This window comes from Rasamsonia emersonii, assembly GCF_000968595.1.
Source record: "Rasamsonia emersonii CBS 393.64 chromosome Unknown ctg1118621760101, whole genome shotgun sequence".
NCBI lineage: Eukaryota > Fungi > Ascomycota > Eurotiomycetes > Eurotiales > Trichocomaceae > Rasamsonia > Rasamsonia emersonii.
The window spans coordinates 138023-158399 of NW_013563186.1; the positions used below are offsets into that span (position 1 = coordinate 138023).

At 52.2% G+C, this 20377-nt stretch overlaps 4 protein-coding genes across 4 annotated transcripts; 2 read left to right on the forward strand and 2 right to left on the reverse strand.

Moving 5' to 3' along the window:
* Positions 1-958: 958 nt before the first annotated feature.
* T310_4260 (Vacuolar protein sorting-associated protein vps13) lies at positions 959-10630 on the forward strand (the record flags this gene model as incomplete). Its single annotated transcript, XM_013472897.1, has 4 exons — positions 959-8392; positions 8452-10063; positions 10115-10531; positions 10590-10630. 4 exons carry the CDS (start codon positions 959-961, stop codon positions 10628-10630), a joined length of 9504 nt encoding a protein of 3167 aa, XP_013328351.1.
* A 575-nt stretch (positions 10631-11205) lies between these two features.
* T310_4261 (Tuftelin-interacting protein TIP39) lies at positions 11206-13563 on the reverse strand (the record flags this gene model as incomplete). Its single annotated transcript, XM_013472898.1, has 1 exon — positions 11206-13563. One exon carries the CDS (start codon positions 13561-13563, stop codon positions 11206-11208), a length of 2358 nt encoding a protein of 785 aa, XP_013328352.1.
* A 417-nt stretch (positions 13564-13980) lies between these two features.
* Positions 13981-15180, forward strand: T310_4262 (Superoxide dismutase; the record flags this gene model as incomplete). Its single annotated transcript, XM_013472899.1, has 5 exons — positions 13981-14116; positions 14315-14721; positions 14795-14862; positions 14920-15002; positions 15158-15180. The coding sequence occupies 5 exons, from the start codon at positions 13981-13983 to the stop codon at positions 15178-15180; spliced, it is 717 nt and encodes a 238-aa protein (XP_013328353.1).
* A 921-nt stretch (positions 15181-16101) lies between these two features.
* On the reverse strand, positions 16102-19151 carry T310_4263 (uncharacterized protein; the record flags this gene model as incomplete). Its single annotated transcript, XM_013472900.1, has 4 exons — positions 16102-18396; positions 18453-18721; positions 18786-18851; positions 19028-19151. The coding sequence occupies 4 exons, from the start codon at positions 19149-19151 to the stop codon at positions 16102-16104; spliced, it is 2754 nt and encodes a 917-aa protein (XP_013328354.1).
* Positions 19152-20377: the final 1226 nt, after the last annotated feature.

Genomic DNA, 20377 nt, shown 5'->3' on the forward strand with positions numbered 1-20377 from the left:
TACTATTCAGCATATTCGAGGCTTATAGTCCCAAATATCAGGTTTAGGCCAATGGAAGTGCAGCTCATTTGCATGTCTACGCTGTCGTACTGCCGTACTCGATCGAGATGCCAAGTGATATTCTTGTCTTTACGTGGCACGGCGGATACTATACTCTTCTGAGCATCGTTAGTCGGTTCCAGAATTCGAGTGCACTGTGTATTTTTTTTATCCGTCTCTTTGAATGCGGGATTCCCGCAGTAGACGGACACGTAGAGCTGTTCTGTAGTACAATGCAATCTCTGCCTCAGGTTGTAAATTCGAGAAACCCACAGGGTTGTCCACCGTAGAACTGGCGTTGCTTTGCTGGCCTGGCTGCCTGGTGGATGCGTGGCTGTTCTGGCCGCCAAGGACGACGTCACAGCCAGCAAAACTCCCCGCGGCTGCTCTGCAGCTATGCGAAAAACAATCGACCTGCGGATGCCCCAGATCTCGCTTGCGTCCTCAGCCCCTGCAATTGTGGAGGACGATCCCATCCTTGCTACCCAACTCCACTCCCGCTTCTAGTCGTCACGGGCGTTTCTCGACCTCTGCAGTTCGGTGATTGAGCTGCTGGCCGCTCGTTTCCCGCCAGCTCTGATCGCTGCCTTCGATGCGGAGTGCCCCAACAGACTGAGATCCAAGGGGTTTGCCACCATCGACTAATCGACCAGAGGCCGCGTTGGATGAAGTAAAGAGCGCTGGTTGTGAAAGTTCGCTTACTCACCTGTGACTGATGACGTGTGGGATGCCGTGAAACTCGTTCCTTCAGGAAACACGCGCTGACTGGTCGTGATTTTTTAGTATCAATCCACGGGACAGCTTCCCCCGATCCTCGAGCACGATCCGTATAGACGGTGCGACACTTGATCCTCTGGTGACTCGCATAGCGGTTTAAGTTGGTTCTCCCCGGCCTGGGTCACGGCCTCCCCCTGCCGCCATGTTGGAGGGCGTCGTTGCAAACCTGCTCAACCGCTTCCTGGGCATGTACGTCAAGAACTTTGACGCCAAACAACTCAACATTGGCATCTGGTCTGGCGATGTCAAGCTTCACAACCTCGAGCTGCGAAGAGAGGCCCTGGACCAGCTCCGTCTGCCCCTCAACGTCGTCGGTGGCCACCTCGGCCAGCTGACCCTGTCCATCCCGTGGTCGAACCTGCGAGGGAAGCCCGTCAGGGTTGATATCGAGGATGTCTTTCTTTTGGCGGCGCCCAGGGAAGATGTGGACTATGACCCAGAGGAGGAGGAAAAGAGGACGCACGCCATCAAGATGGAAAAGCTGGAAAGCGCAGAGCTCCTGAGGGAGCGGAACACGGAGGGTATGAGCCAAGAGGAACAACGCCGGAACCAGAGCTTCACGCAGAGTTTTATTACGGCCATTGTCGATAATCTGCAGATCTCGATCAAGAACGTCCATTTCCGGTACGAGGATTCGATCGCTTCCCCTGGCCATCCCTTTGCCGTCGGTGTCACGCTGAAGGAGCTGAGTGCGGTCAGCACCGATTCTGAGTGGAACCCTACCTTCATTCAGTCTACATCGGGCACAACGCACAAGCTGGCTGTTCTGGGCTCCCTGGCCGTTTATTGGAATACCGACGCCGAGCTGCTGGGAACCGGTCGCGGCGCAGACATTGGAGCCGAGGCCCAGGGAATCAGCTATGATGAGCTGATGTCGAAGCTCAAGGAAGGCATCGAGCTGGATGAGAGAAACCAGTACATGCTTCGTCCCGTCAGCGGTCGCGCCGGTCTGGAGATGGATAAGACCGGGAAGCTAGACCGTCCCAGGATAAAGGCACGCCTTCTATTTGATGAGCTGGGCTTCGTCCTGGATAGTGATCAATACCGTGACATCTTGATGTTAGTGGATCTGTTCCATTACTTCATTCGTCACCAGGAATACAGGAAACTCCGGCCCGCAAGAAGTCCAAAGGAGGATCCTCGAGCCTGGCTGAAGTTTGCTGGCAACGCCGTTCTGAGTAAGATTCATGAGCGGAACCGCCGATGGACCTGGGACTACATTAAGGAACGAAGAGATGACCGAATTGCTTACATCACTCTGTTTAAGAGGAAGAAGAGAGGGGAGACGCTATCCCCTGACGAGGCGGCGGAATCGGATCGACTCGAAAGAAAGTATAGCTACGAAGACCTTCGGTTCTGGCGATCGCTGGCAAGGAATCAATTGCGAAAGGAGAACGTCGGGGTGCAGAAGCCAGCCCGACAGCAAACCTGGTCTGAGTGGATCTGGGGCTCCAAGAAGCAGGAGGACGATACCACCATGACAGAGGAGCAGCGCCAGGAACTCTACAATGCCATTGACTGGGACGAGAAAAAGGCCCTTGCGGAAAGCGTTGAACTGCCCCGAGAGTCCGTCAAGATTCAAGTCAATTGGAGTCTCCGCGCGGGTAGCTTGACTTTGAAGCGTGATCCGCACGGTGCCGCGACTGAGATCATGAAGCTGGTGTTTGATAAATTCAGGGCCAAGGCTCTGCAGAGGCCGGATTCTTTCTTCGTGGACTTGGAACTAGGGGGCTTAAGAGTCTACGACGGAACCACCCAGGGCAGCCTCTTCCCTCAGATTGTCCGAGTGAAGGACTCGCTCCCCGAACCCAAGGATAGCGATTCCGAAGATTCAGAAGCTCAGTACCTCGATGCTGAGGAAATCACTAAATATGTGGATGAAGAAGACAGTTTGTTCCATCTCCAGCTCGAACAGAATCCACTTGACAGTGACGCCGATTCGGCCATAAAAGTTAAGCTAAAGAGTATCGAGGTTATTTACAATCCAAAATTCCTCGTGGAAGTTGTGCGCTTCTTCAAGCCTCCGGAACGGCATATGGAGTCTATCGGAGCCCTTCTCGACACCGCAGGTGCTACGGTGGAGGAGATCCGACAACAGACTCGGGCCGGCTTGGAGTTTGCGCTGGAAGAGCACAAAAAAGTGGACGCCCACTTTGATCTCCAAGCGCCTCTTATCATCGTTCCAGAGAGTATTACGAGAGAAAGCTCTATGTGCTTGATCCTCGATGCCGGTCATATCAGTGTCAACAGTGAGTTGGTCGACAGAGAGACCATGAAGGAGATTCAGGCCAAGCAGAAGAGGCAATATAGCGAAGAAGACTACAAGCAGCTTGAGGACCTCCTGTACGACAAATTCCTCATCAAGCTCGACTCGACCCAGGTGCTTATTGGTCCCGGGATCGAAGCAACCAAGTCACAGCTTACTTCTGATGTGCCTTCGAAGAACTTCCACATCATTGATCGTATCAACGTTGACTTTGTCCTCGAGCTCTGTATCGTCCCACAATCAACGGAGCTTACGCGAACGCGGGTTTCTGGCCATCTTCCGGAGCTGCATGCGTCCATGTCGGACAAGAAGTACAAGAATTTGATGAAGTTGATCGACATTGCCATCCCGCGTTTTGATGAAGAAGATGAAGAGTCGAGTTCCTCGTCAAAGGATCCATCCGAAAAGCCAGCGGATAAGACCACGGCTGTCGCTAATAGAGCGCGATCATCTTCGTTCCAACCGTCGAGTACGAGAGAAATTCCGCTTGTCGACGTGGATTCCGATGTGGAAGATTCTGGCAAACGTCAGACAAAGAAGACCGAAAGGCCAGTTAGCTTGCACAGACGAGACTTCGAATTCAAATTCACTGTCGGTAAATTGCGCGGCTCGCTATTCAGAGCTGACCCCAGAGACGAGAACCCTGACCAATTGTTGGTGGAGCTGGTGGCGGAAGGCTTCGAACTGGACTATTACACGCGGGCATATGACATGGTAGCTGAATTGCTTCTCAAATCTCTGAGCGTAGATGATCATATTGAAGAAAACCCAGCTCCCGAGTTCAAGCAGATCATCTCTTCGAAGGGGTTCAACGCAGAGGAAGACAAGGACTTGTTCAATCTGAAACTTGTTCGTGTCAAACCAGAGTCTCCGGAATTCGAATCGACCTTCGAAGGCATTAATACGAATCTGGACATCGCCGTCTCTACGATCAATGTCATCGTTACCAGGAAAACACTTCTCACGCTTTTGGACTTCATTTTGCTCACGTTCACTAACCCTGATCAGCCAAAAGCTGCTCCGCAACAAGCAGACAGCGCTGTTGAGAACGTCCCTCAAGAAGAGCAGCAGCCACAGCAAGCCGGGAAGATTCGTATCAAGTCGAACCTCAAGAGTATTGCGCTGATCCTCAACAATGATGGGGTTAGACTGGCGACGCTGAGTTTGAACACTGCGGATGTCGGCATTTTCTTGGTTGGCCGGACTATGCAAATCCAGTCTCGGATTGGAAGCTTGACATTGATCGACGATGTGAACACGGGTGCTTCAGACGATTCGGCTCTTCGCAGACTCCTAACGATTGAGGGAGAGGATTTCGCCGACTTTAAGTATCAAACATTTGATCCCGAGACGGAAGATTACCCTGGCTACGACTCGGAGGTCTTTTTGAGATCTGGCTCTATCAAGATCAACTTCCTAGAGGAGCCTTACAGGAAGATCGTCAATTTCCTGGTGAAATTTGGCAAGATGCAAGCAATATTTAACGCAGCCCGTCAAGCTGCGGCCAACCAAGCGAACCAGTTACAGGAGAATGCCTCGCGCATGCGATTTGATATAGTTGTTAGGACCCCGATCCTTGTTTTCCCCCAAGTCATGAAAGATGACCGCCCACGGGATACGATCACTGCTCATCTGGGTGAGATCTATGCCAGCAATACCTTTGTTCCCTTAGATGACCGCAAAGGTAGCCCTGCTGTCAACATGATATCTACGGGAATTCGCAATATTTGCCTCACATCTGCTTTCCATTTCGAGGATGGAACAAGCGAAGAGCTGGAGATGATCCAGAAGGTCAACCTGGATTTCAGTGTATGTTATCTCGAACATCAGCCAAACCAGCCGCGTCCAGATATCGAAGCGGAAGGGTCTATGTCTCCGATAAATCTCAGGATATCGCAAACCCAGCTCAAGTTCCTGCTGGAAATTTTCAAATCAGTACCGGGAGCTTTCACCCCAGATAGTGAGCAACAGGAACTTGAAGCTATGCAGGCTCTTCCACCGGCAACGACAGAGCCAGTCAGAGCTTCCTCCGAAGCCAAAGAGAAGTCGAAGCTGACCCACCAGGCGCCTGAGATTGACTCGGACAAGGAAACATGGGTGAAACTTGACATGATATTCAAGGTCGATAGCATCGGCCTAGAATTGATCCAGGCCCAGGAAAACCAGCCTGTTGGTCGACTGGAAGATTCCAGTCTATCAAAGTTCTCATTGAACGACACGAGGGTCAAAGTACGCATGCTGAGTGACGGGGCTTTGGAGTCAGAGCTCCTGATCCATTCATTTTCGATCAGAGACAGCCGCGCGCAAGAGACCAACAAGTTCAGGAAAATCATGTCTCTCATCAACAATGATGTCCAGCAACAATTTATGGCGAACATCTCAATGTCTCCCGGGCCTGATAAACATCTTATTGTCATGACCACCATTGATAGTCCGCGCATTATATTCGCATTGGACTACTTGGTTGCTCTTCAGTCGTTTGCAAATGCGGCATTTGCGACAGAGGCGCCGATGGAGGTCGAGGGGGTTGATGAAACCTCGGAGTCTGACACTACCTCGAGTGTCGCTGCCAGTAGAGACAGGTCTTCTGCAGTTTCGTCGGGTCAAGATACTGCGCCAAAAGAAGGCCAGATGACAGTCTCATTTAGAGCCGACATTGTCGATGCTCAGGTCATTCTGATCGCGAACCCCACTATCGCGAATACGGAAGCTATTGTCCTAGGCACGAAGCAGATACTTTTCTCCCACCAGAATGTCTCGACTCTGCAGATCAACAAGGTTGGCATGTTCCTTTGTCGCATGGACAAGTTTGAAACCAGTAGGCTCCGGATCCTGGATGACTTTACCCTTGAAATGTCCCTGGATAGCCGCCCCCAAGAAAAAGGATCGACAATGACCAATATCGACGTGCATGTTGAACCCCTGATCCTGCGGTTGTCACTTCGAGATATTCTTATTGCCACCCAGATCATGAACAAGGTATCTGAAATGACCACGCGGAGCACGCAAGCCCGAAAGGGCGATGAGCCAAAGAAAATCAAGGAGATCAAGGGTGATGATGCGAAATCTTCAAAGGGACGAACCGCTGGAGCCAAGCAGAAGTCGACAGATGTTGCTTCAAGAGGGAGCCAAGTCCGCGCTGACGTGTTCGCTCCCGAGCAAAGGCTTGCACCTCAACAATCAGCAATCATTAAACGGGAAGAGCTCAGCGCTCAGATTGACGGCATCAGAGTTATTCTCATAGGTGACTTGCACGAATTGCCATTGCTTGATTGGAGTGTCAAGAAATTCAACGTCGATGTCCGAGACTGGTCCTCGACCATGAATGCAGATACCAGCTTTGATACCTTCATCAACGTGTACAACTTTTCAAAGTCGGCTTGGGAACCTTTAATTGAACCTTGGCAACTTGGGTTCCACATGGCCAAAGAATTGAATCCGGATATTCTATCGATAGAGGCCTATTCCCACAAGACACTGGAGCTGACGGTCACTTCTGCGACTATAGCCCTTGCATCGAAGTCGCTCCAAGTCCTGTCTACTGATGAGGATGTTCTTTCCAAACCAAGAGGTGCTGATGCTCCTTATCGGATTCGCAACTATACCGGCTTTGACCTTCATGTGTGGGCAGATGTCGGGACCGAAGAGGGCGGACCAGCAGCGAAACTCAGCGATGGTGAGGAATATCCATGGCGTTTCGAAGATCCTACCGCCATGCGTGAGAATCTTACGCCCGAAGGCAACGCGGGTCTGGTAGGTGTCAAGCTTGAAGGAAGCGGCTTCGATAGTGTCAACCGTATTCCTGTCATTCGGGAAGGTGAAACACTGTACAACCTTAAGCCGAGGAAAGACAAGGTCCTGCATAAGTTGCTTGTCGATGTCAGGTTGGGTACAGACAACGTCAAGTATATAACGTTCCGCTCTCCCTTGCTCGTCGAGAACAATACCCAAATACCGGTTGAGCTGGGTGTGTTTAGCCCTGACGAAGGTCATCTTCTGAAGATCGAGAAGATCCTCCCTGGTGACGCTCGCCCTGCACCAGTTGGATCCGCGTATTTACATCACCTCCTTGTTCGGCCCGATCAAGGGTTCGGATATGACTGGTCCAACGAACAGCTCTTCTGGAAGGACCTCTTGCGGCGACCGACGCGAACCATCACATGTCTGAGTGAAAATGGGCAACAGTCTCCTCCTTTCTACTTCCAGATGAATGCATCTTACGACAAGAACGACCCTCTCACCAATCATTATCCACACATGAAGATTCGGATTTCAGCCCCTGTCGAGATCCAAAATCTGCTTCCATATGACTTTAAATATCGCATCTACGACAAGAACACAAGGAAGGATTGGACCAATTTCTTGCGGAAGGGTGGAGTCAGTCCCGTGCATGTCGTCGAGCTGTCACATTTGCTCCTTCTCAGCATCGATTTACAGGACACAGTATTCAAGCAAAGTGACTTCGCCATTATCAATGGCAATGCGCAAGATTTCAGAAGAGAGGATGTCCTGTCATTGAAGGACGAGCGGGGCATACAATTGAAATTAAAGCTGCACTATTACAATGTTCCTGATAGTGGCGGCGCTTTCAAAGTCAGCGTGTACAGTCCGTATCTGATACTTAACAAGACGGGGCTGAGTATGGAAATTCAAAGCAAGGGTTTCCTCCAGTCCGCAAGGTCATCAGCGGGGCAAGGAATCAATACCGACCCGAACGGTGGACGGGCGCTCCCGTACATGTATTCTTATCCCACAGATGACCCGAAAAACCGATCTATTCTGAAGGTCGGCGACTCAGCCTGGAGCAAACCGCAGAGTTTTGATGCGATTGGCAGTACATTCGAGGTTGTACTCCCTTCAAGAACAAGCAGATCGGAATTCCACGCTGGAGTGTCCGTCACAGAAGGAGAGGGCAAGTACAAATTGACAAAGGTTGTCACGGTTGCCCCCAGGTTCATCCTCAAAAATAAATTAAGCGAGGATCTCCTCGTTAGAGAACCTGGCTCGTCCAACGTTATTGCTATGAGAGCCGGCGATCTAGTGCCTCTTCGCTTTTTGCGTCAGGTCCCAGAGAAGCAGCTATGTCTGTGTTTCCCAGGCGTCAATAACCAATGGTCGTCTCCTTTCAACATCGTCGATGTGGGCACGATACATGTAAAACTCGCCAAAGCAAATCAGCGACAGCGACTTATCAAAGTCGAGATCGTCATGGAAGGAGCAACGCTGTTCCTTCACTTCAGCATGGAGACTAAGCATTGGCCATTCTCTATGCGTAATGAGAGTGACATGGAATTCATGTTCTTCCAATCTGTAAGTGTCATGAATATTTAACTACAGTACGTGCAGAACTCTCTACTGACGAACCCCAGAATCCCAACGTCGAGGAAGATGAGGAAGAGACCACCAGTGGGTGGCGGCCAATTCGTTACCGGCTGCCACCTCGGAGCATCATGCCATATGCCTGGGACTATCCAGCTGCGAAGAACAAGTCTCTCGTGCTGACCTGCAACGGGAAGGAAAGACATATCAAACTTGCCGAAATTGGAAACCTGATTCCTATGAGAGTTCCTGCCAACGGAGGTCAAAAGATCATTGACCTCAATATAGTTGCTGATGGGCCTACTCAGACATTGGTTCTTTCTAACTTCAAACAATCCAAGAGCCTTTACAGACAGCAGAAGGCACAGACGTCTCAAACAAGCGTTGCGTCGGGCTTTGAAGTCAAAGAGGAAAATTCGGACGTCACTTTCAAAGCTCAGCTCCGCTTAGGTGGTGTGGGCATATCTTTGATCAATCAGACCATGAAAGAACTGCTTTATTGCACTTTCCGCGAAATCGAGCTCAAGCTGCGGGAGTCCATGGTATATCAGACGCTGAATATGACAATAAAGTGGATACAGATCGACAACCAGCTATACGGAGGCATCTTCCCGATTCTCTTGTACCCGAGTGTGGTCCCTAAAACTGGTAAGGAGATGGAGGCGCATCCTATATTCCAGGCCATGGTCACGCGGGTGAAGGATGATTCGTACGGTGTGCTGTACATCAAGTATGCCACAGTGCTTCTCCAGCAGATGACTCTGGAGTTGGACGAAGACTTTGTATTTGCCATGATCGAATTTGCGAAAGTGCCAGGTGCTTCATGGTCTGAGGAGCAAGAAGGGAAGCTTTGCGATGAGAGCCTGGACATTCCGGAGCCGAAATACGAAGACGCTGGCCATGACGTCTATTTCGAGCTCCTGCACTTGCAACCCATGCAGGTGGACATTTCTTTCATGCGTACGGAGCGGGTAAACGCTGAAGACAAACTGCAGCCGTCAAACCCATTCATGTTCTTCGTCAATGTGATGACAATGTCCATCGGAAACGTGAATGACGCGCCAATCCGCTTGAACGCACTGATGCTTGAGAATGCTAGGGTCTCCATTCCCTTGCTTATTTCCAATATCCGAAAGCACTATACCCAGGAATTCCTTCGCCAGATCCATGTCGTCATCGGGTCCGCTGATTTCCTTGGAAATCCTGTAGGCCTGTTTAACAACATCAGCTCCGGTGTGGCGGACATTTTCTACGAGCCATACCAGGGACTGGTCGTTACAGACCGGCCGCAGGAACTGGGTTATGGCATCGCCAAGGGTGCCAGCAGCTTCATCCGCAAATCGGTGTTCGGTTTCTCCGACAGTATGGCGAAGATCACAGGAAGCATGTCCAAGGGACTTGCAGCGGCCACCCTCGACAAGGAATTCCAGGATCAGAGGCGCATGTCAAAGGCGCGGAACAGACCGAAACATGCACTTTACGGCATCACCTCTGGCGGCAACGCATTCGCAGCCAGCTTGGCTAGTGGTATTGGGGGCTTAGCCCGCCATCCACTTCAGGGCGCAGAGAAGGAAGGCTTCCAAGGGTTTATGAAAGGCGTTGGTAAGGGCGTACTGGGAGTCGTCACCAAGCCGGCTATTGGAGCCTTTGATCTTGCTTCCAGTATGTATATCTTCTCTTTTCACTAGCCTTTGATACTAACGGCCGTGGCAGATCTTGCGGAGGGTGTTCGAAACACTACCACTGTTTTCGATTCAGAAGGCTTGGACCGCGTCCGACTTACCCGGTTTATCGGCATGGACGGCATTGTGCGACCTTATTCTCAGCGCGAAGCTCTCGGACAATTCTGGCTCAAGACCACGGATGACGGCAAGTATTTCAACGAAGACTACATCGCGCATCTTGAGCTCCCGGGGCGGGATATGCTGGTGATGTTGACGTACGACCGGATCATGCTCGTGCGCTCGCAGAAGCTTCGCACCGAGTGGGATATCAAGCTCACAGACATCCAAACGATCTCCAAAGAGCGGACAGGGATGAGCATCACACTGAAGGGAGGTGCCAATGGGCCATTTATTCCGGTCCAGGACGAAAGTTCCAGGAATTGGCTATATAAGCAGATTGCCATAGGTACGAGGACTCGTTTTAAACTCAAGATAACCTGACTGACTGACTGACTTTTATATAGCCGTGAACGCGTTCAATGAGAAATACAATGCGAAGGGCTAATAATGACATTTATCTATACTTGACGAGGTTACGCTGAGATGGTTCCAGAGATTTTTATTTAATGAGTTCAATGTAATGCGCATGATGCATGTATGTCTGTATGTATATACATTCCATAAATAAATAAAAGATAAATAATCAAGCACGACCCCCACTTCTCCTGAAAACGATATACAATATGCCAATGTTAAATTCCCATCCTGGTTGTTCTAAGTAGTGTCTACATGTATAGGAAGGAAACAGCTATGTATACGAGGAAGGCATTAATATATTCATCATCGTTTACCACGAATTCTATCTATTCATTATAATTATATGCAAGTTAACAAGGACTCTCTTTATCAAGAACAGAGAGATATTAGATAGATAGAGGGTATCATTTATTCAATCAATCATGCTATCTGTCTGGTCTGTCTATCTGTCCGTACATATCCCAATCCCTACCAAAAAAAGTATTTAAAACGCATTGTGCATGTAGGCATGCATGGTATACACTGTGATTATTAAACCCTTTCCCCTTCTTTTTTTTTTCCTTTTATCACACACACACACTCTCTTGTTTATGTTTATTATTTTTATCTACCCTCCGCACGCTCCACCAACCGATCCTCAAGCCCAACCGGCTCCCAGACATCGCGCGCCTTGCGGCTCTGCGCCCAGACGACGTCGTCCTGCAGGAAGACCACAACGCCGCCTTTGCCCGTCGCGCTGGCCGTGATGCGGAACAGAGGCTGGCCGTTTTGCGGATGGGCCTCGCGCAGCGGCAGGATGATGAGCCCCTGCTCGGCGCACCAGCTCTCGACGATGTCCTTGAAGGCGATTTCCTGGGGAGGTTTTGGCTTGGGAGGTGCGGGTGCAGGAGCTGCTGCTTTGTCTTTGTCTGGTTGAGGGAATCCAGCGGCGACAGAGGGCTGCTGTTGGCTCGCTGGGGCGGTATCCGGCGGTGGGAGCTCGGTCGCTGCGCGGTCGCCCAGACGAGATGCCAGGTCCATCATGCGCAGGCCCTTGGTCCATTCGTCGTCTACGACGGCCAGTTCGTTGATCTCCGTCGGGATCTGGGACCGCCACCACGAGAACCATTCGCCGACTTCCTCGTAGTTGGGCTCGTTGGTCAGCCAGATGTAGAGGATGTTGTGCCACTTGGGGAAGAATTCGGCCACCAGTAGCAGGCCCAGCACGTTGGGCTTGTAGTAGTCCTTCCAGGCGAGCACGTCCTCGAGGGCCGTGAGATCCTGGTCTTGGGGGTTGATCTCGAATTCCTCCCGTAGGTGTCTCGCCAGTCGGGGCAGGAGGTGATTGCGCAGAGCAACGTCGAACTCGGATCCCAGAGCCTCTTTCCACAGGTCGATCCCGCCCACCAGTCCTTTGCGCAGGTCCCAAGTGTCCAACACCACCCGGAATTTGCGCTTCACGTCCGACAACAGGCCGGTCGCGTGTTTGGGATCGGTGTGCCGCTCATCCAGATACTGAAGCCAGGTGAATAGCCACCACGGGAAGCGCGAACTGTGCTTAGACGAGTCGGGATGCCGTCGGCTGCTGCGTGGCTTCCACTCCTTGATCGCGCTGCTCAGCTTGGGGACCACCACCTGGTCGAGCACGTTCGCATAAACGAACGGCGGCACTACGTCTTTCCATGCAACGACCAGAGCCGTGGCCGGTGAGGGATCATAAACGTCCCAATCGTTCACGAGCACGGAGCGCACGCGAGGAAGCCATTTGGAGTAGATTAGGGACTCGTAGGACGTTGTAGACTGTCGTTGTCGCTCCTCATCACCGCCACGCTTTCGGCAGAGAAGAGACTGGAGACGTCGGAGACTGTCGACCAGATACGTCGGATCTTTCAAGGGCTCCCACTCTTCCATCGCCTTCTGGAAAAGCGGGTGGATGGCGGCCACGGCCGCATCGGAGAGTCGGTATTCATCAATCACTTCCCGGTATTCCGCTTCCAATGCTTCCAACTTGTTCGTCACGGCCTCGAATCGAGCCGTCACGTCATCCAGCGGATCGAAGATCTGTAACGCTTCCACAGCCGACACTAGCGCCGTGAGTTGCTCCATCTTGGCCTGGTAGGCATCTATCTCCTCGATCACCTGTGCCTCCTCCACCTCGATAAACTTCTTCCTTTCCGTCAGTCCTTTCCATTCATCGACGAACGCTTCCAGATCGTGCCGGGCCCGCCGTGCAATCTTGAGTGCCTCGCCTTCTCCCTGGTTGACGAATTCCATGGGCGTCATCAAACCCGCTGTGGACGTCAACACCCTCTGCTCCTTGCCTGTGGCGTCGACCAGCGACTTGAGAACGTTGGGGACCTCGAGGCCAGCTGCATCCGCTTCGATTTCTCGAGCTGTTCGGAAACGCGGTTTCGGGGGCCCTGCTGGGGTGCCCGCTCCGCTGCGGCCCTCACGTCTGCGCTCTTCCTTGCGCTTCTGACGCTGCCTGCGCTCCTCATCCGAACTGTCTTCCAGAATCTCTCCCATACTGGCTGCCTGTCGTTTTTCTTCCTCCCTGGCCTGCTTTGTCTTTTCCCGTATGGCACCTAGACCGACACCCTGGGGGCGTGCTTGAGCTTCAATGGGGTTGACGATACCTTGCCCACTGGCGCCCAATCCTTGACCCTCGACGTAACCCATTTTTGCCATCATGCGCGCTGCAAACGAGTTCCCGCTCAGTAACGGGCCCCCTTTAGCGCCGCCGCCTCCTCCTCTATTTGAAGCTGCTGTGGCCGTGTTCGTCGCCATGTTGTTCCACGCGCTACGGCGGGCGCTTCCCAGGCCCGATGAGGGAGGAGATTCTGAACGCGAGGAAGCGCGCGTAAACCCGCGGAAGCCAAAGGCTGGCCGAGAAGCCTCTTCTTCATCCGACGAGCTCATGTCTGCGATCTTGCGCTTCTGGCCAGCATACGGCGGCGATGGAGGTGGCGAGTCGGAGTCCATGTTCGCGGATCCGCGATAAAAACCAGAGGGCGAACGCAACAGGTTCGAGCAGTGTGCAGCCTGAACGGGAACAGGGCCCTCACAAAGTAGTCTGCGCGGACATCTGGGACCCCCGAGAGCAAAATTTTCGAGGCGAGGGTGGTGAAAGAACGCGCCTGGTTGCCTTGTGTGTCGGTGTCTTAGCCCTCAGATCTGAAATGTTGCGGAGCTCTGCTTATCCGCCGGAGCCGGAAAAAGTAATCTGCCGTATACCCGAGCCCGACCGACGATGACGTTTTGTTTGCCTATAGTCGGCCAAGCGCGATTATTAACGGGCCCTCGTCCTCGTCCCCGTCCGTTGCTCTTTCAATTGCTCCTCAGAGCTGTACGGGCACACTCTCTCGATCAGACCAGATCACGTCCATTGTCTGTCTCACAATGTCTGCCTCCCTCGTTCGCTCTTCGACCGCCCGCGCCGCCCTGCGCGCCGCAGCCTCGACCGCTCGCCCAAGGGCGGCCGGACTTGCGGGAACGAGCTTTGTCCGGAACAAAGTTACCCTCCCTGATCTTTCCTGTACGTCTCACCTCATGGTCCCCTGGGTGTAGTGATGCATGTCAAATATTGCCCTGCATTGTCCTCTGTCTTATCACTTCCCCTCCATGGTTATGATGCTTGTGACGGATGCCCCTCCCTTATGTCCGGCAGCCGTCCAGTTCCGATGCGAAAGGAAACAATCATGACCGGTACTGACCTTCTATCCCTCCGAACCAGATGACTATGGTGCTCTGGAACCCTCCATCTCTGGCAAGATCATGGAGCTGCACCACAAGGGCCACCACAACGCCTACGTCAACGGGTACAACACGGCGATCGAGAAGTTCCAGGAGGCCCAGGCCAAGAACGACGTCGCCGCCCAGGTCGCTCTGAAGCCGCTGATCAACTTCAACGGCGGTGGCCACCTGAACCACACGCTCTTCTGGGAGAACCTGGCCCCCAAGAGCGCCGGTGGCGGTGAGCCGCCGTCGGGCGCGCTGGGCAAGGCCATCAACGAGACCTACGGCAGCTTCAGCGAGTTCCAGAACAAGTTCATCGCTGCCCTGGCGGGTATTCAGGGGAGCGGCTGGGCTTGGCTGGTCAAGGACAAGGAGACTGGCCGGATTGGCATTAAGACCTATGCCGTATGTCACTGTCCCTCCCAGACTTATCTATCCATAACAACAAGCACTGATACTGACCCCGATGATTAATTAGAACCAAGACCCCGTCGTCGGCCAGTACGTTCCACTTCTGGGTGTTGACGCCTGGGAGCACGCATACTAGTAAGTCAGATCCGTTCCTGCGACTGTCCGGACGAGTTCAAGCTAACCGTCGTTTAGCCTCCAATACCAGAACCGCAAGGCCGAGTACTTCAAGGCTATCTGGGAGGTCCTGAACTGGAAGGCGGCTGAGAAGCGCTTCAGTGCGTAAACACCTGACGTCTAGGCATCTATAGGCATCTATCTCCTGTATCGTATCGTATAGATAGTGTGTAATGGCCAATCATCTTTTTTGATGTGTTGTACTGTACTGTACGCAGAATCATGACAGTTGTCAGATAACACTACCACAATATAGCAGATCTACGTAGTGAATATTAAATATATCCCGATAAGATAGAATCGAAGACATGGTAAAAAAAAGCTTCACTTTAACATTTAATATCAGTAGCAACAGTATCATGATAGTAACTATTCAATCCATCAATATCAACTAATCTAATTCACATCATTTGAGGTCACCCTTTTTCTTTCTTTTTTCTAGTAATAGTAGTAGTGTACGTCATCCATACAATTCAGTTAGTGAGTTAGTTGCCTTTCGTCAATCAGTCAGATCTTCGCATCGTTTACCTGTTTTTTGTTTTGCAAGACACAAGAAAGAAAAAGAGAGAGAAAAAAAAAGGAAAAAAACATGCCAGTCAGGCGCGTACATACATACATAAATACAGTCCAAAAAGGAAAAGAAAAAAGCGGGACACATTCATCCATCATGCATCAAGAGGGTGAAAAAAAAAAGAAACAGAAACAAAAACAATCATCAAACGAGAGTCGTTGCCTGGAAGGAAGAAATGCTGCGTTGAAAATAACAAATATCAAACATGCAAAAGAAAAAAAAACGAACGCTGGTGTAGATATAACATGACACGGTACTTTTTGACAAAGAAATACATGGTGGATAGTCGTAGTAGTAGAACATGATTTTGATCGGATTTATTTTGGAGAAATTGGAGAAAAGGAAAAAGGAAAAGGAGAAGCCAGAGGGTGGTGGGAGTAGTAAAGTTGGGTTGGGTTGGGGCATATGGGATCCAGCCCAGAGAGAGACAGACAGAGAAAGAAAAGACAGGGAGAGAGAGAGGGAGGGACGGAGAAAGAGAGAAAACACTGTCCTCTTTTCAAGGCTGAATGCAAATCCAACAGGTGAGAACATAGATGGGTATCATGACAGAAAGGACGATCGATGGTGATGATGACGATCAGAAAACGATGCCCGATATTGACGATAGGACGGTATGAAGGCAGAACTCATCCCATTCGTCGAGAACGCCTTCTGGCTTTCCACTCCGGCTCCTCTTCAGCTGGTGCAGAAGCCTTGGGCTTAGACGCAGTGCTGTCATTGTTCAATGTAGCAGCAGGCGCAAGGGAGGAGGACTTGCTCTTGTCTCGGGCTGGAGCTGCAGAGCTGTTAGTGGTGGGCTCGGCCTCCTTGCTTGACGAGCCCAGACTACTTGCTCCTTTCATCCACCCGAAGAGAGAGCCTCGTCGACGCGGTTCCGAACTATCTGATGTCACTGGACGCGATGCTGAAGAAGGCCGCGATTCTGTGAAGGGCCGGGGAATAGCGCGATTGCCCGCCGGCCGACTGCCTCCATCAGTACCTAGTTTAGCAGTAACATTTGCGGGAAGAGGACCGGAGTCGGCTCTCCGATGACGGGACACTACCATGTCACTGTGTTTCCGTATAACGGGCGAAGGAGCCTCGGGTCCATCGACGGGGTCAGACATGGGGTCCTGCTGCTGTTGGCGTTGAGAGTTGGCCCCGGTACGGCTGAAAAAACGAGGACGAAGGGATAAGCGTCGTCGAGGTGGAGCTTCTGCAGTTGGTTGGGGATTATTCGCCCAGGCGCGCAGTCGAAGCGGAGGATTGCGTGGGAGCTGTGGCTCGTCTGTACTGGAAGGCTCACCATTGGGTGCTTGTGCTTCATTCGGTTGTTCGGCAGTATCAACGTCCGTTCGTTTCTGGTCTTGGGCGAACTGAACCTCCGATCTGTTTCGCTCTTTTTTCGACTGAGGTTTAGCAGCCTCCAGCCAATCTTGAGGGGTCAAAGGAGAAGGACAAGGAGATAATTGAGTTGACTGAGCATCCGAAGCGATGGAGTTGAATGAAGGAGTACGGCCTGGTCTCATTCCTGACACGATCTCTTCAACCCCTTCTCCATTGAACAGCAGATCTCCACCGTAGCAGCTCAGCCGTGGGTTACTTGGACTCCCTGGACCTAGAACTCGGGTGGCTTTGGACGAGCCCCGGCCGAAGTAATTGAACGAATGGAACAGTCCGGTTATTTCGTCTCGTCCGCGGATGCTCATCGCGTGTTGCGTGGCATCGGTCATGGTTGTTTCCCCGCTATCTGAAAGTCTACTTACAGCGGTGCTTGGCCGTTGTGTTATCTCCCCCGCCGAGCGCGGTCGACCAAGTCTTCTCTGCATTGAAACCGGGCTGGCGGGCATCTTCTGATCAGGCGCACACTTCTCCGCGGCCTCACTCGCATTCGAACCGCTTCTCGCCCCTAGCACTGATGTGCTCATCGTGTCTGGAGTGGGGGGCAGCCTCCCACCAAAGATAGGAGGAGGATTATTCCGGGTAGGACTTTCGACATAAAAGGTTGGTTGCTGGTGCATGGGATTGAAGGCCTCATCGACGTGAATCTGTGTTCCCTTGGAGACTTCGGAAATTGCTCGAGGTCGGCGTCGTGGCGCGGTGGGACGCGGGGGTTCTTGCTGAGGCTGGATCCAGCACTTGATCCGGTCAATCTGGCTCTCCTTCATCTCGCTGTCGTCTCGGCCATTCTCCGACGGGTTAGCATCCGAGGAGGGCTTCTGAGCAGCATCAAAGTCGAGCTGGTCGAGCCGGTCAAGCTGATCGAATCCATCCTTGCCTGGTTGAACGTCCTGCGGACTGAAGTAGCTGCATTCGCTGAGGATGCTCAGCCTCGGGGATTCGGGTTCCGTTGTCGATTCCATGCTTGTGGCCATTGTTGATGCACTGAAGGACCTGAGAGACTTGTTTTCATCGGACAGATACAAGCTGCGGAGAGCAGCCGTGCTTCGGTTCTCTTCGCGAAGGAAGGACGGTGCCTTCCTCGGGGGACGGTAAGTGCCTCGCTTCGAGGAAGTTCTGTCGGGAATGTCGACTATGATCTGGGCCTTTGGTGTTGAGACTTCCACAAGCCCAGGACCAGTTTCTAACGACTCGTTACTCGAACGAGGCCGGGCAGTTGATGGGCGCGAATCAGTCTGATCTGCTTGCATTTCTTCTATCTTTGCCTCCAGTTGACAGATCAGTTCCACAGCCTCATGGATCGCCTGATCCCGCTTGTCGAGTTCGAGTTGGAGCTTTTCATTTTGTTCTCGCAGTCGCTGGTTGTTTCCTTCAACTTCTCGAAGCTCTTCCAATTCCTCCTCCAAGCCCCGCATCCGTTCCAGCTCTTCTTCCAGCTCATGCATCCGCTCTAGCTTCTTCTCCAGAGCAGCCACCTGCTGGGAGCGATGGAATATTTCAAGTTTCAAGTCAAAGTTCAGTTTGTTCATCTTGGAAATGTACTGCAGATCGTTAGCCGATGCAATTGGTTACTGCTTTCCACCCGGAGATTACTTACCTGATCCATCTCTCGGATCCCCATTTCACGGGGTTGTTTGAGGCCTGCCGAAAGAGCGGTGCTAACTTTTCTTTGCTTCTCCGACGAGGTTTCTTCTTGCGACTGCGACTGAGACTGAGACTGTGATTGTGATGAGGACGGCGTGCCTGAGACGACCTCCTCAGGGTCAGAGGTGGTCTTTTGAGATCCACGAATTGCCCGTTGCTCCTTGATCAAGCCCTGGAGGATGGTCGAAGTAGGGTTGACCAGAGACGAGGCCCCGGCATCTTCTACGCAACAACTATCAGCGAGGGAGCACGGGCGGGACGATTTCCAATATATAAGAGGACATACTTGAATTCCGACGTGGAGGGGTCTGGGGACACGAATTCATCGCCGAAAATTGTGACTTGGCGATATCTGTTCTGCTTTAGTCTTCATCGTAGCGTAACAAAGGACGATCCCGAAAGGCCTACCTGTGTTGATCTGCGGGGGGTTGTCTCTCGAGATCCGCCTCGGGGCCGGGACTTCAGACGTGTCTGGGTAGAACGCGTGTCAGTTGGAATCGCAGGACGCGAGAGATACGCTGGACTAACAGGAGGGACGGCTTTTGGAGGACACCCGTTGCGTGGGAGAAGCACCGTTGGCGTGTTGATATAGGATTGGCGACTGGGAAGACTGCCCGGTGGCAGACACGCGTCTCTGGTTGCGTCCACTCATTCTGGCGGAGCACCAGCGAGACAGTTATTTATTTATGGGATTTCTTGTCGTCGGTTCAATTCTGGCAAAACGGGCAGTGTGGGACAAAGCATCTAAGGGAACCACAGAAGCATTATCGGACGAGGTAAGCTGGAGCGAACCAGAGGCTCGAAGGTCGACATCTGCAATCCCAATTGGCGGTTAGTTCCGACACATGCGGTCTGGCAGATGCGAGGGGGAACGATAGATGGGGTCAACTTGCTGACGAGGTAATCACGATGGAGACGTGAGTTAAGGGGGACGGCGAGCGTTCCGTAGAGTAAGCCAGCGTGAGAGTGAGGTCGTCAAGGTTCAATGATCTGGGGACAAAGAAGCGAGGAGAAAGGAAAAAGTGATGGATGCAGGAGATGGTGTGACGAGTCAGCTGGCGACGCAGAGGTCAACGGCCTCCGCACGGCGTCCCAACCCTTGGGTAGGTTAGCAGCTTGGGTCCCTGACAGCGACGGCGACGAGTCCAGGGCCCAAGTTTCAGTCTTCAGAGCATTAGTGCCGCGACGAAGGGCTGCGAAGGCCTCGCGAGCCCAATCGGAGACTTGCCCGCCGCGATAGCATGGCGCTGCCCCTTGCTTCCGCACCGCCGCTTGCAGATTTTCAGGGGTCCGGCGGTCGAAAGCCGAGCCACCGCTGCTTTGTGACGTCTTCGGAGGATTCCTAATAATTTATCCGAGCAATAATATACGCGAGAGAGCGCCTGGTCCTGCTGCAGGCTGCATCATGGATGATATGATGCAGCGGCGGAGAAGCCGCTTCCCCAGAGCAGCTGCTTAATCGATTCCAGCGAGTGGGAGATCCATGGGTCGACGGATCACGGTCCGCAGCGGCTGTCCACAGCAGTTGCTGAATTGAGTGGCTCGTCGCCTCCTGGACCACGGATTTTGCTCGGACGCGTTATCGATAAGATGTGGTGGAGCTTGCATTGCAGCAAGCAAGTCATATCTGACAGGCATATACAGATCACTGGGAAAACGTTAATCGATCTATCCATTTGTCTGGATACTACTCTCCTCGTTTCTTCCTGTGTCTTCATAGCAGGTATCCTTATGATATGGGATCACTTTGGCCTCCATGTTTCCTTCCTGGGCCGTCTTGACAAGTATCGTCCGCTGCGAGAGCCAGCGATCCGTTTCTAGATATATGCGACTGGAGGTCTTCCATGCTCCACAAGAGACAGTGAGTGGATATGGAAA